This window comes from Gymnogyps californianus, chromosome 3 (genome assembly GCF_018139145.2).
Source record: "Gymnogyps californianus isolate 813 chromosome 3, ASM1813914v2, whole genome shotgun sequence".
NCBI classification, from domain to species: Eukaryota; Metazoa; Chordata; class Aves; order Accipitriformes; family Cathartidae; genus Gymnogyps; species Gymnogyps californianus.
Window position 1 is genome coordinate 45,401,882 of NC_059473.1, and position 13,004 is coordinate 45,414,885.

At 35.9% G+C, this 13,004-nt stretch overlaps 1 protein-coding gene across 2 annotated transcripts in view; it reads left to right on the forward strand.

The window, feature by feature from the left end:
- The window catches only part of SIPA1L2 (signal induced proliferation associated 1 like 2), a 120,510-nt gene that overhangs the window by 68,898 nt on the left and 38,608 nt on the right, over window positions 1–13,004 (forward strand). For both annotated transcript variants that reach the window (XM_050893896.1, XM_050893898.1), the window contains exon 9: window positions 733–1,007. In XM_050893896.1, the coding sequence (XP_050749853.1) occupies window positions 733–1,007 (275 nt within the window). The remainder of the gene's footprint in view (window positions 1–732; window positions 1,008–13,004) is intronic.

Below are 13,004 nucleotides of genomic sequence, written 5' to 3' on the forward strand. Positions count from 1 at the left end.
TTGTTACATAGCATATAGAAATGAGCCCGCTTAGCAAAGTCTGAATTTGAAGGATTTTGGCTACTCTATATAATGACAGAATTACTTTTCACTGAATATGAAGAAAGTAATTTTTTGTTTCTAAATTTCCCAGTGACATGAAAACTCTTATCCCATTTTAGTGAAGTCCACATCTGGAGATGGTGGTAGTTAGGAGTCTGACTACAAGGCGAAATAAATCAAAATTATCTTCATTGCTATGTTCTTGAGGAAGAAAAGCTGCTAGAACTGAAGTATTTCACTCAATTTGGCTCATGTTATATCTCAAATTTAATACTGTCTAATACTGAAGAAAAAATGCCTGCACACCTGCAGTCAGTCAGCCAACAAGAATGAAGTAACTGACAGGACAGCATTTTGCTTGCTTTGTGTTTTGAAACTAAAGCAGCTGTTAAGTTTTCAATAAGATATAAATGGTATTGTGTTAATGTTGGGCAAGGGGGAAGGAACTTGACATGGGTCAGCTGCTTGCTCTGGGGATGTAAGAATTTTAGCATTGTGAATGTTTTGTTCATTTTGTTTTATGCAGGAACCTTCATTCAACCACAAATGTTAAAATAATTTAGTATTAGTATGTTAAAGATATTTAATGTCAAGCCATACATGGCTTTATAGTGTTTGAAAACAGATCTGGTTTTGTGTCCAAAGGAGTGAGTGTCCTGACAATAGCGTAACAATCTGATACTTCTTTAGATAGTGACCAGAGGATGTGAAACTACGGAAATGACCCTTCGGAGGAATGGGTTGGGCCAACTTGGATTCCACGTGAACTTTGAAGGGATAGTGGCAGATGTGGAGCCCTTTGGTTTTGCATGGAAGGCAGGCCTACGGCAAGGGAGCCGCCTGGTTGAGATCTGTAAAGTGGCTGTGGCAACTTTGACTCATGAACAAATGATTGACCTTTTACGTACATCAGTGACAGTAAAAGTGGTGATTATTCAACCACATGAGGATGGAGCACCTAGAAGGTAATGAGCAACAGTTCTCAATGTGACATTTGTATCTGTTTGTTTGGTTTTTTTCCTCTGCTGCTGCTTAAATGATGGATTTTTTATTGGAGGCCCTCAGGAAATGGATATTGTCTCTCATGTTTGGTGATAATATTATTGAGGGTCTTAAAGCAATCTTTTCCCCAAAACCCCTATTGGCTTGTAATAGAAGATAAAATGGGATCCTGTAAGAAATTTAATCGGAAATTTACTTTTATATGGCTTTGAAAGAGTAAGAAGTAAGCCTCAGTGCATCATGACTGAGCTGTTATGAAGGCTGATGTGACTTCTTTTCTTCCACAGGAGAATTTTATATTTTAATACTAAACTTGAAAATTGGGAATGCTCTGAAAACTGTACCTTGTCTGTCTTTGACATTTCTCTGGCTCCTGACTATTGAGAAAGATTTGGTTTATTTTTTCTTATGTTGCAATTTTAACAACAGTAGTGAAATACTGGATTCTGGACATATATGGTACCAAGTCTTAGAGTCCTCCTCACTTTCTACAGATATCTAATTTAGTCATATTAAATAGTGAATTACATCAATGAAATCATCAGTTAAAGCAAAGAAATCTTGCTGCAACATGAAATAAATGCTCACGCACTCAGGAAAAGACTGTAATAAAGATTATTATAGTGACTATACCATTGTTTTCAGGGATGAAATGCAATTTTCTTTCATCAGTGTTCCTTTTTTGGTGACAAAAAGATTTTTGCTCTTGTCTCCATTTTTTAATATTATGAGGTAGGGAAGAAGTAGGGAAACATTAAAACTTTATAATAATGTGACTTTATTTCTCACATACCTTGTCTAGGCACTGTAATTTGGCTCATTCTAAATGAGAACTGTACCAGGGTAAATTGAATTACTTGTTTTCTTGTAGAAGGCCAACTTTAAATCTCTTGTTGATTTTTAATTTAACAGAAAAAACATTAGATGTGTTGCTTTTGGCAAGACAACAAGCCATAAAATTTTACGTAGCATGCAGCACTATGAAGTTGGTGCCAACTGTACACGAATACTGTTTAATTGGTGGCAATTCTCCAAGTAGTCATTGGCCTGATGAACGACACAGAAGTGCCCTCCCCTGCCTCAACCTGGATGTTGATGCATTGGGTTCCTTTCTGAAGAAAATGCCTGTGAATGTAGAATGCCACCGTTTTGCTTAGTTGGATAGAATTTGCAATTAAGCCTCTTTTTGCTTAGCTTTGCTATTCTCACCATCTGCTTCTGGGTATGAATTTACACTGACTTGTTTGGTATACATTTCCAAGCTGTTTACAGAATATGAGCCTAATGAGCTGATCCTATTATATTGAAGGTAAAAACGTGTATTTTGTAGGCCCTGATGGAAAAATACATACTGTATGAATAGTTTATATCTTCTTTGATACATTTTTAGAAATAAAATGTTAAAATCCCAGATCAGTGTGATACATGGCACTCAGTCTATGTGTAGGAGGAGTTTTAACTGAGTGCCACCAAACTGGGAAAAATCTGCAAAAGCTGTTCTTGTTTATAAATTTTATGCATTTTTAAAACTGTGTGACTAATTACTAAGGAAAATGAATTTTTTTTTAAACTGTGTTTCTTTTCTAAAATACAAAAACCACCAAAGCATTTATGTTCTTAATATTAATGAGCAGGGAAATGAGGAGAAGGCAGAAAGGCATAAATTACCTGAGGTTTGGAGAAAGAAGATAGTCTGTCACAGCTACTTACTAGTTAAAACTTGTGCAAATCCATCTCCCTGTCTCCTACTCAATTGCTTGTCTTAGCCATCTGCAATGTCTTATCTTGCAGAATCATAGAAACAGAGAATAAGTGAGGGTGGAAGGGACCTCTTGTTGAGTCCAACCCCATTGTTCAAAGCAAGGGCAGCTAGAGCAGATTGCTCAGGGACGTGTTCACTGGGTTTTTAATATCTCCAAGGATGGAGACTCCACAACTTTGGTTCCAATGTTCGATCATCCTTACAGTAACAAATGTTTTTACTTACACTTCAATGGAATTTCCTGTATTTCAATTTGTGCACCTTGCCTCCTGTGCTTTCACTGGATACAACTCTGAAGAGTCTTACTCTCTCATCTTTTCTCCCCGTCACCCCATCAGGTATTTATACACATTGATAAGATCCCTCCTGAGCTTTCTCTTTCCCAGGCTGAACAATCCCAGTGCTCTCAGCCTCTCCTTGTGTTTCAGATGCTCTGATCCCTTAATCATCTTTGTAGCCCTTTGCTGGACTTGCTCCAGTATGTTCGTATCTCTCTTGTACTCTGGTATCAGGTTTACCCAGAAAATTACAGGCAGTAGCTTTGGATGTAAAACAGGAGTATCTGGAGAACTAGAATCTGTTTCACCTTCATTTGACAAGAAAAGTCACTGTCCTTGTGGAATCCATGCATGGCTATATGTCGTGGTTCAACCCCAGCCAGCAACTAACCACCATGTAGCTGCTCCCCACTCCCAGTGGGATGGGGAGGAGGGAAAAAAAAAAAAAAGGTAAAACTCGTGGGTTGAGCTCAGAACAGTTTAATAACTAAAGTAAAATAAAATATACTACTAAGAATAATAAGAATAATATAATAATAATAATAATTGTAATGAAAAGGAATATAACAAAAAAAAGAGAAATAAAACCCAAGAAAAGACAAGTGATGCACAATGCAATTGCTCACCACCCGCTGACCGATGCCCGAGCAGCGATCCGCCCCTCCCAGCCAACTCCCCTCTGTTTATATACTGGGCATGACGTTCCATGGTATGGAATACCTCTTTGGCTAGTTCAGGTCAGCTGTCCTGGCTGTGTCCCCTCCCAGCTTCTTGCACACCTGCTTGCTGGCAGAGCATGGGAAACTGAAAAGTCCTTAACTTAAGGGAAGTGCTACTAGCAACAACTGAAACGTCAGTGTGTTATCAACATCATTCTCACACTAAATCCAAAACACAGCACTATACCAGCTACTAAGAAAAGAGTTAACTCTATCCCAGCCAAAACCAAGACACTATATAGGATAGAATTGGGTCTCTGTGAGTGATTTCCAACACGTATCTGTGAGCAACAGTTAAGGCAGGTGTGCCAGCTCATCAAGAGAGAACTTTTTTACTGTCAAGTAGCTCTAATAATTATCAAATAACACTCAAGACAGACATACAGATATTTCCTTCAAAGTTGGGTGTCCATCAATCCTTGATCCACACGCTGCACATGTCTAGAAGAATGATGGTTCAAAAGCACAAGAAAGCTTCAAGTGTATGCTTCAATAATTATTGCTTTCATTCACAGCTGTTTTTAGAGATTTTCTTCTAAGAAATGATACTTCAGTCTATCTGACATATGTAGAACAGTAGATTTGGAGGCTGAAATAAGTACCTTGAAAGTTTGACTCATCCTACAGAGCATATGATCTTCTGGCAGTTGGTTGGGTTTTTTTTTTTTCCTCTGTATTTCAGCCTTATTTCTCAGGGTAGATCTTGGTAGTTTATAAAAATTTTTTACTTTAAATGCCATAATCTGAGGTTTCATGTTCAGCCACTAAGTTTTTGTCCACAGTGCATAGATATAAAAATATATTCATCTTTGTTTCTACAAGAATCAGTTGCATTAAAAGTTGACATACATTTACAAGAATAGAAATGTAGTTTTAGCAAAAAAAATTTTCATAGCTTCATGAAAAATCCCCATGTATCATTTTATTAATGCCTATCTTTCGTTTACTGAGATAATCAGCTGATTTCCACTGCTTGAAAGAGTAGTTTCTGCTTAGCTCTGTCTACTGGGTTTTAGGAATACGAAGCAATGAGGACTTTCTCTTTAGGTTTATTAGCACTGGTTCCTTGCTGGGATCAAATTTTAAAGTGAGTTTACACAGATTGGACATGAGTGTCTTGGGAATTATACCTTTCAAATGAAAATGAGTTTCAAGTGTGCAAGGGTGTTTCCAAAGCAGTCCCAGTCCCTTGGAAAAATATCAGCTGAAGTGGAGATCTTTAATCAAGTTCTTAACTTGATTTTTTTTCTCTGTTAGCTTACCCACAAATCATCCTCAGTCCATCAGCCCTTTATATGTTAAAAGAAAACTAACAAAGTGTAGGTGTGCATACACTGAGAATATTAGCAATGAACTATTAACAATGAATTTGTTTTTTGCTGCAAACTGTCTTGTATTAATTTATTTCAGCATGAAAATAAATTATTTGGAATGTTGAAGGTGCTTACAAAGGAATGTTACAGAGTGATTAGGAAATTATTGAGCAGAGGAAAATTCTGCTCAATAAATGCGTTCCATTACTTAATGTAGATCCTTCTACCTATAGTCTTGATAGCAGTATATGCAAAAGCAATCATGGAATAAGGCCTTTCATTTACTATCCTGTGAAATTAATGAACTTGAGACAAAGGTCCTGCTGTTTTCAGTTTGCTCCAGCAATTAAATAACCATGCACAAATTGAGAAATCATAATTATTTGCATGGCACCAGGCTGATATTTAGATAGAAAGAAGAAAATGCTATTTAAAACATAAATTCTTTAAATTACAAAGCAGTATTAGAACAAACATGCTGGTCATTTTATTCAGATCTGAATAAGTATCCTTGCGTCATATTTGTTTCTATGCTATGTCTTTCCCTTCAGAATTGTTGATTTGTTCTTCTGTTGTTCTCAATATTACCTAGTACTGCAGTGTAGTAGCTGGAATTATATACATTTTAACAGGAGAGTAATGATGTTCATTCTAATTTGCTTTCACTGGTGGTGTCACAGTAATGCTAAAGGACACTATATCCTTAATCAGTCAAATCCAATCAAGGAATTCAAGTACTTCTAAATCCATTTTAAACTGTAGATTCTGCTAGAATCTTACTACATTGAAACTTATGTGTCTGTCGTAGTTCAACTACCATTATATATATATAAAGAAACTGCTTAAGAAACAATTTCTAGAAAGTTTAGAAAATGAACAAAACTTTAAGCAAAATTTCCAGGGATGGGCAAGAAACAGAAGCTGAAGTACAACCACTGTAAGAGATGTAGCAGCAGTAGTTTCCACCTGTTCGTCTGAACAAGTAACAGATTTTTTTTCCTGCTGTTGTAGGTAATTTTGAAAATGGAAGTATTTTAGTAACTATGACTGAAACTGCCTGTGGGCCGTTATTAAGTACTACTGCATTTCTTTTGAGGTTGTTTTATTCTCTTGAACTTTGCAAACTCTTTCTTACAAATAAAATAGATGTAGTGACTTTCTGTATTTTCCAGTCCTGATGCTTGTTCCTCTTAAATGATTGTGATCTTATTAGACAGTTGTGTTTCTAGGGCTTTTTTTAAGTAACAGATAACCAGCAGAGTATAGAATGTTTGGAAAAATGTTTTTAGGAAGTGGAAGGGTTTACTGTGTGGAGGAGTTCAAATCGTCTCCGAAGGGTGTTTTCCATAAGCCTGGTGGGATACTTCATAGGGCCTTCAGATTATTTAATTTATTTTGTTTTTAATTAAGGTGTCTGAGCTAGAAAGAAGTCAGGTCTAGCATTGCTGGCAGGATACTGCCAGACTAATAACACTTGAGGCAGGTTAAAGCAGAAAAACCTGAAACTGAACTTTTAGTTGTAAAAGTAGAATTTGGATGTACCATAGCTTTTAATTACCACCCCTGCTACTAACCTAAGAAGGCTGCAAATACCTGAAAACTCTAGATTATGATGTCTTTTAGAGGTAACTGAAAGAACTAGGACTAAGAAAATACAATGTTATTAATTGGAAGCCATATCACTTGCAAAAGTTAATCCTCTGCACCCAACAAAAAATAAAATGCTTAACTTTCTTTACTGTCTGAATTACTGTACGTCTTATAACATTATGAGATTCAGGGAATGAGACACACGCACTGTGATTTAGCCTGATGGAAGCTCTTGGCAAAAATGAACTCTGTCAGAACTCTGATTAGCACCAGAGATTTTAACCTAGGCGGTTACATTTTAAGTGCAAGTCCTAATAGAGGGTCAATGTCCCAGTAATACCTTTTGGTAAGTAATGTCACAGTAAGACCTCACTGTGAAGTCTCTGCCACTCCTCCTACCTTTGGAAGGGTGGCAGCACCAGCAAACAACAGAGTTTAGGCATAAGGTATGGGCAGCTCTCTTCCCCATCTTTAATATGTCATGCACCATGTGCTTTGTCTCTTTTCTAAATAACCAAAACATCATGGTTTTCTTCTGCATAAAAGAAAAAGACTTTGTTATTGTCTAAAAAAATAAAAAATTGTTTTCTGTCACTTTTTATAAATTCTTTTGAGCTTTATTCTTCCCAATATAGTTTTCAAAGAAGCGGATGTGTAAACTTGGCCTTTGCCAGTATATGCAATTTGCATTTTAACATCTTTCCTTAAATTCATTGTGCTTAAGAGAGTAAGGCTAAGTATGCAGTGTTACTATAATTCTTGGGAAGCTGAAATTTTATTGTATGAGCATCTTTTTCTATTTTGATTTGCATCAAAACAAAGGAGAACCTAAGCAATGTATGTAACATATGGCCTCCACCCAGAAATAGTCTAACAAAAGAACTGTCAACTAAAAAGGTACAAAGTTGAAAACAATTCTCTGATGCTTATCGTATTTCTCATCCAAGTAAAAAGTCTTTGAGTTTTTCTTACATTTAGTTATGAATGAACTCATAGCAGGAGATAGTTATAATTGCTGGAGTTTATTATGTGTACAGTTGTTACAGTCAAGCAGAAAAAAACAAAAATGCCAGGCAAAGCTCTGATTATCTCTATGGAGAGATGTAAATAGGAATTCCAGACTCTTTTTTTTTTTTCCCCCCCCCCTTCTCTCTGTTATTCAACATGATTGAAAAAACTCGAGAGAACTACCTGTTTTTGGCATTTTGAAGCTTAATATATTGCCTACTCAATTCTGGGTTAGCAAAGAAGTTTTCATTGTGGGTGTGTATACCTACTATTATAGAAAACATTTTTTAGGATCCATTTTTGTTATGTCTGGGTTGGAATGCGCAACATCTCTGCAGAAATTGCAAGTGGTTTGATCTTTACCTTGTTGAAAACCTTTTGGGTTCATGGAATCATAGGATAATTCAGGTTGGAAAGGACCACAGGGGATTAGCCGGTTCAACCTCCTGCTCAAAACGGAGTCAGCTATGAGGTCAAGCTGGGTTATTCAGGGCTTTATCCAGTCAAGAATTAAAAAACTCCAGGGATGGAGACTACATAGCCTCTCTCTAGGAAACATATTCTACTTGATTTTCTTTGATGAGGATCATCTGTGTTTTCCTGTATGTCCTCACATGTGGTCTTATTCCTAATCTTGTCTCTCCAGTATCTTAAAGACTACTTCAAAATCAGGATTCATTCTGAACTCAGTCCTTTCAGAGCTCAAAAACTTAGATCTCCATTTGGTACTGTTCCCACTACTTCATTTGTCCTCTCTGTTACTCATCATTTCCATTTCTTAAGTTGGAGCATAAGAAAACTTTTACATCCCTGTCGTTGGTTTTCCAGCTCTTCTTCATCTTACAATCTTATAGTGAATTTTGAAGGCTTTTCTCTTTAATGTCACAAAAATCTTTCCTATTTATCAGTTTTTCCCAGTGATTCTTCCTTCTTGCCAATAGCGTCTCAAGCCTTTATTCGCCATAATTGTTGTCTTTTGATGTAGCTGTTTTCTTGTTCTCTGGGATTTGGAAATGTGACTTGCTCTGCTTGTGTCCTAGTTTGCATCAGCAGAGACTGCAGGGGTTGTTACTGCCTTACTGATCATACAAGTAAGCCAAACACCTTGATTGGTTTTGGGTTTTTTCTCCTCTTTTATTTCCTGACTAGCTCCTTTCATCCAATGTCCTGTCTGTATTTCTTTTGTCTTTTTCATACAGCAATGCAGGCATAGAGGCTCTTAGGAGGCCTCTAAATTGTTTGTCAGCTCGCCAACAGAAAGATTCTGTTTAAAACTGAATAGCAACAAAGATCAGAGGGACAATGAGTGTATTTTCATCAAGGAGGGATTGTCAGCTTCAACTCTTCAGCTCTACGAAGGGACTGCCAGAAAGTTATCACTCGCCTTAAACCAGGAGTGATAAAGTGGGCAGCAGCCTTATCTGAGGTTGCCGTAAGCAATCGCACATGTCTATTGTACTATGAAATTATTTTAAAGTAAAACTGATTTACTGTTTTTCAGATGACATCTCTTTCTTTTTTGATGCAGTGTGACTACTGTTAATAGGTTTCCAAGATGTCAGAACTTGGAATTTTTGTCATGACTTTTTGACCAAAGTTCTCTTAGACCATTTGAATCTTATCCAATGTCTTGGACTTGTGCTGTTGTTGATATAGGGAGTCAATGGAGTCAAGGGGTTACCTCCAGGAGGCACTTCAGAGTGTCAGAGAAGGGAAAACGTATGTATGTCTTAGTTAACTACACAGTGAGTCTAAGCAAAACTAAGCTACTAAATTCTGCTTTTCAGTTAAGTCCCTACAATTATGTGAAATTAATCTATGTTTTATTATGTGGATTTAATAGATTGGATGATGAGTCCTCAGTCTCATTGTGACAATTTGTGGGAACTGCTGTAGTGTAAGAACAAACATGCACTGTAATAGAAGTGATTACTTTCAAACACAAAGTTTGAATTAGAAGAATGCAATTACTTATTGTACTGCTAGGTATAGATAAAGATTCCTTATTGAGCAACATTACATGTTTTGAATTGAAATGGTGATAGTAAGGGATAATTTAGTGGTGTAATACAACTGGTGAACACCAATGATTACTTCTCTATCCCTACATCCCCCTTAGTGGCTCAGATCTGTGATACATTGAACTATAGTTAAATTGTAACCAGTTATTCTAGTTTTGTTATTACCCTAATAAATCATTCATGATGCTTGAAATCTGTAGATAGTTGGGGTCCAAATACCAAAGTTATACCCAGTAGCTGATAGTGGTAGGATATAACAGAAAAGAAGGCTTTTATGTAGTTATCAAGGTGGCAAACTGCTGATCATAGTATATGAAAGCTTCTAACTTTTCCATGAAGATGAACATTTACCTTTTTTAACTAGCTTCCTTGCCTAATGTAGGCCCTTTACAGAGCCTGTTAAAGAACCTTTATATGGAATCTTAAATTAATATTGAAAGGTTTGGTTAACATAGTTTGAAAAATTTAATGGACTGCTTGATAATTGTTTCAGAACATAACGCTCCTTGCAGTAACATTTGCAGATATTGCAGATTATTGTATTGGACTTTCAAATTTTCATATGCAGTCATGACCTGCTAGCTGTATCATAGAGTCATACTCTCTGTGTAATTGCAGAGTAGGTTTTATTAACCAAATTTTTTATAGGATAATATGGCTCTTGAACCAAAGATATTAGTAGGAGTCTGTGCTTTATGTTGAAAGATTGATTTAATTAATACCAAACTATAGTGAAGGACAGGAAGTGCTCTTGTTTCTGATGTGTGGTTAAGACTTGGTCGCACTTGCTTGATAAATAACATGAGTCTGTTTTTCAAAATGTTATATTGAATATAATTGGGAAAGTTGTTTGATATCCTATACTTGTTTAACATAAATTTAAATATCTTTTTAAGACCATAAAATATAGATTTGTCTTTACATATTCCTTCAAGTGAATTTTTAAAAAATTAAAGAATTAAAATTAAGAAGTGAATTAAAAGCTATCATTCAATACCAGTGCCAATGTATATTCTTCATCCAGTGGAATAAGTAACAATATTATAAATAGAAGTTAGATAGAGGTCAAATTAAATATTTAATAGGAAATTGCATTTAATTTTGTGGTTTTCTCATGCAAGATAACTTGCAGTTTGATTCACGGCAGGGAGTGGGGGCGGGGATCCTTGTTGGATTGCAGGCATGAAGTAATTGATTCTCTTTGTTTCTGATATAGGAGGTAGCTACAATTATGACTTTACATATCTCAGTATACAACAGTATCTGTTCTTTAGGCAGTGCTTGTGAAGCAATGAAACATAATTTTTCATTGATTGGTTTGGCACTTTAAAATTAAAAAGTCTATGTGACAAAGGAAGCCATATGAAGTAGTTCCATTTTAACCTTGGAAAATTTTTTGGGCCAGTTACAACAGTCATGTTGGGGCTCCATTTTGAATTTAAAAGTAACATTGTTAGGTTTTTAAAGTGATTTGAAATAGGGTTGTTTTGTAAGCTTTTTTTTTCAGGAACAGTGTCCTGAATCATTTTTTTTCATTTGTCAGAGGAATACATTTTCATGATGTAAACAAACACAAAATTTTACAAAATTTTAAATTCTTATTCTTTGTGGGAAAGCTTGTAGCTTGCTATTTTTATATCATGCTTTAGTTATTCAGTTAGCAAGCTGAGTCAAACTAAATAGTAGTAACAATCTCTTGCCTTCAAAACCCATGGCTATTTTTACACCACTTAAAGTATTTTATGAGGGTATCTAGTAAGGGGTACAATGACAATCACATGCTATAACTTTCTCAATTACCAGTGAAAAACTGTGAAATCAGTATCTTAAAAATGAAAGTTGGAGAGAGGGTGGTTTGTGTCTAACACTTAAGGTCCATAGGAATGAAGAAGGGGGTGAAATGATCCTAAGAAATCAGCAGAAGGATGATTGAGATTGTAACCTACATAATTGTTCAACTTCCTAGTCAAATAATGACAAACTGTGTATATATGGCCACGTGAAAAATTATGCAGTGCACTAAACTAATATTAACCTTGCTATGTCATCTGTGCATTCTTTGTTCTGTTTGTTTTGTATATAAAGCTTTATGAAAGTCTTTAATTGAATCATCAATCTTAGGTTATTTTTTCCTTTAAGAACTTGCTACGTTCACATAACATGGACCTGCTCTGGAAATGAATCAAGGTTGCATTGCTGGAGGCTATTGTCTCCTACACCTTGGCAATTCACTTAACTCGGCCTTTCCATGGTGTTCATCATTGTAAGAGCCCAACCTGTACTTTGTGATTTTCAGAAGTGTGAAACAATTTTAAAAAATAGATACATGAACTGAGGTAGTTTGAAGTGGTGGTCTGAATAACTGTGGCATTTTCAGGGTGGGGAGAAGGCTATAGATATATCAAATTGACCTTCTGAAATTAATTGATAATTGTATAACATTGGTTTCTCTGTCGCTCTGTTCCTTGTCTGTGGGAGGAGGCTATTGGTGTGGTCTTACTTCCATAGGGAAGCTAAAACCAGAAAATCATTATTGTGAAATTCTCTGATGCTTCCAGCATGTCCAGCTATGATTTGTCAGCAGAGTTTACACATGTCAAATTTTACTGGTGCTTTTCATACTGATATTTCTGATCAAAGACTGACCTTGAAAAAACAGGAATTCTGAGTTCTGTTTTGGAGCATTCTAGTGACCCCTCTTCAGCTCGTCTTCATCACCGTGTCTTCTACCCTACATTGGCTACTAATCTCCACTCTCAATGCTTTATCCTCTATGTTTTATAGTTCTTTCTTGACATTTTTCATATGTTTGAGTGCCAGCAGGGACTGAGATTTAATGCTACAGGATAAACAGTTTGCCTATTTAGTACCACAAAATTCAGCAGCCTGAAGCATTTGACTGGATCAGACTGGGCATATACAGAGTGTCTAGAATGTAACTGCTACAGTTGCACATGCATCTTCTCTTCAACAACCTTAAATAACATAGTTAGCATCTTTATAATATCTTTTTTTTTTATCTGCTTACTGGAACACTGACAATGAAAATGTTCTTTGGGGGTTTGGTTCAGAAGTTTTGGGGCACAGTAATTTAATGTATGAGAATCTATACAATTTATTTGAACTGCACATTTGTGTTAAGTCATTTGTGCCAAAACATTTTCAGGATTAAGACTGTAAACACCGTACACACACTCTATTACACTTTCTCTAGGTGATTTTAATTTAGTCAGAAATGGTGAATGTTGAGTTTTCAACAAAAGCAAAGC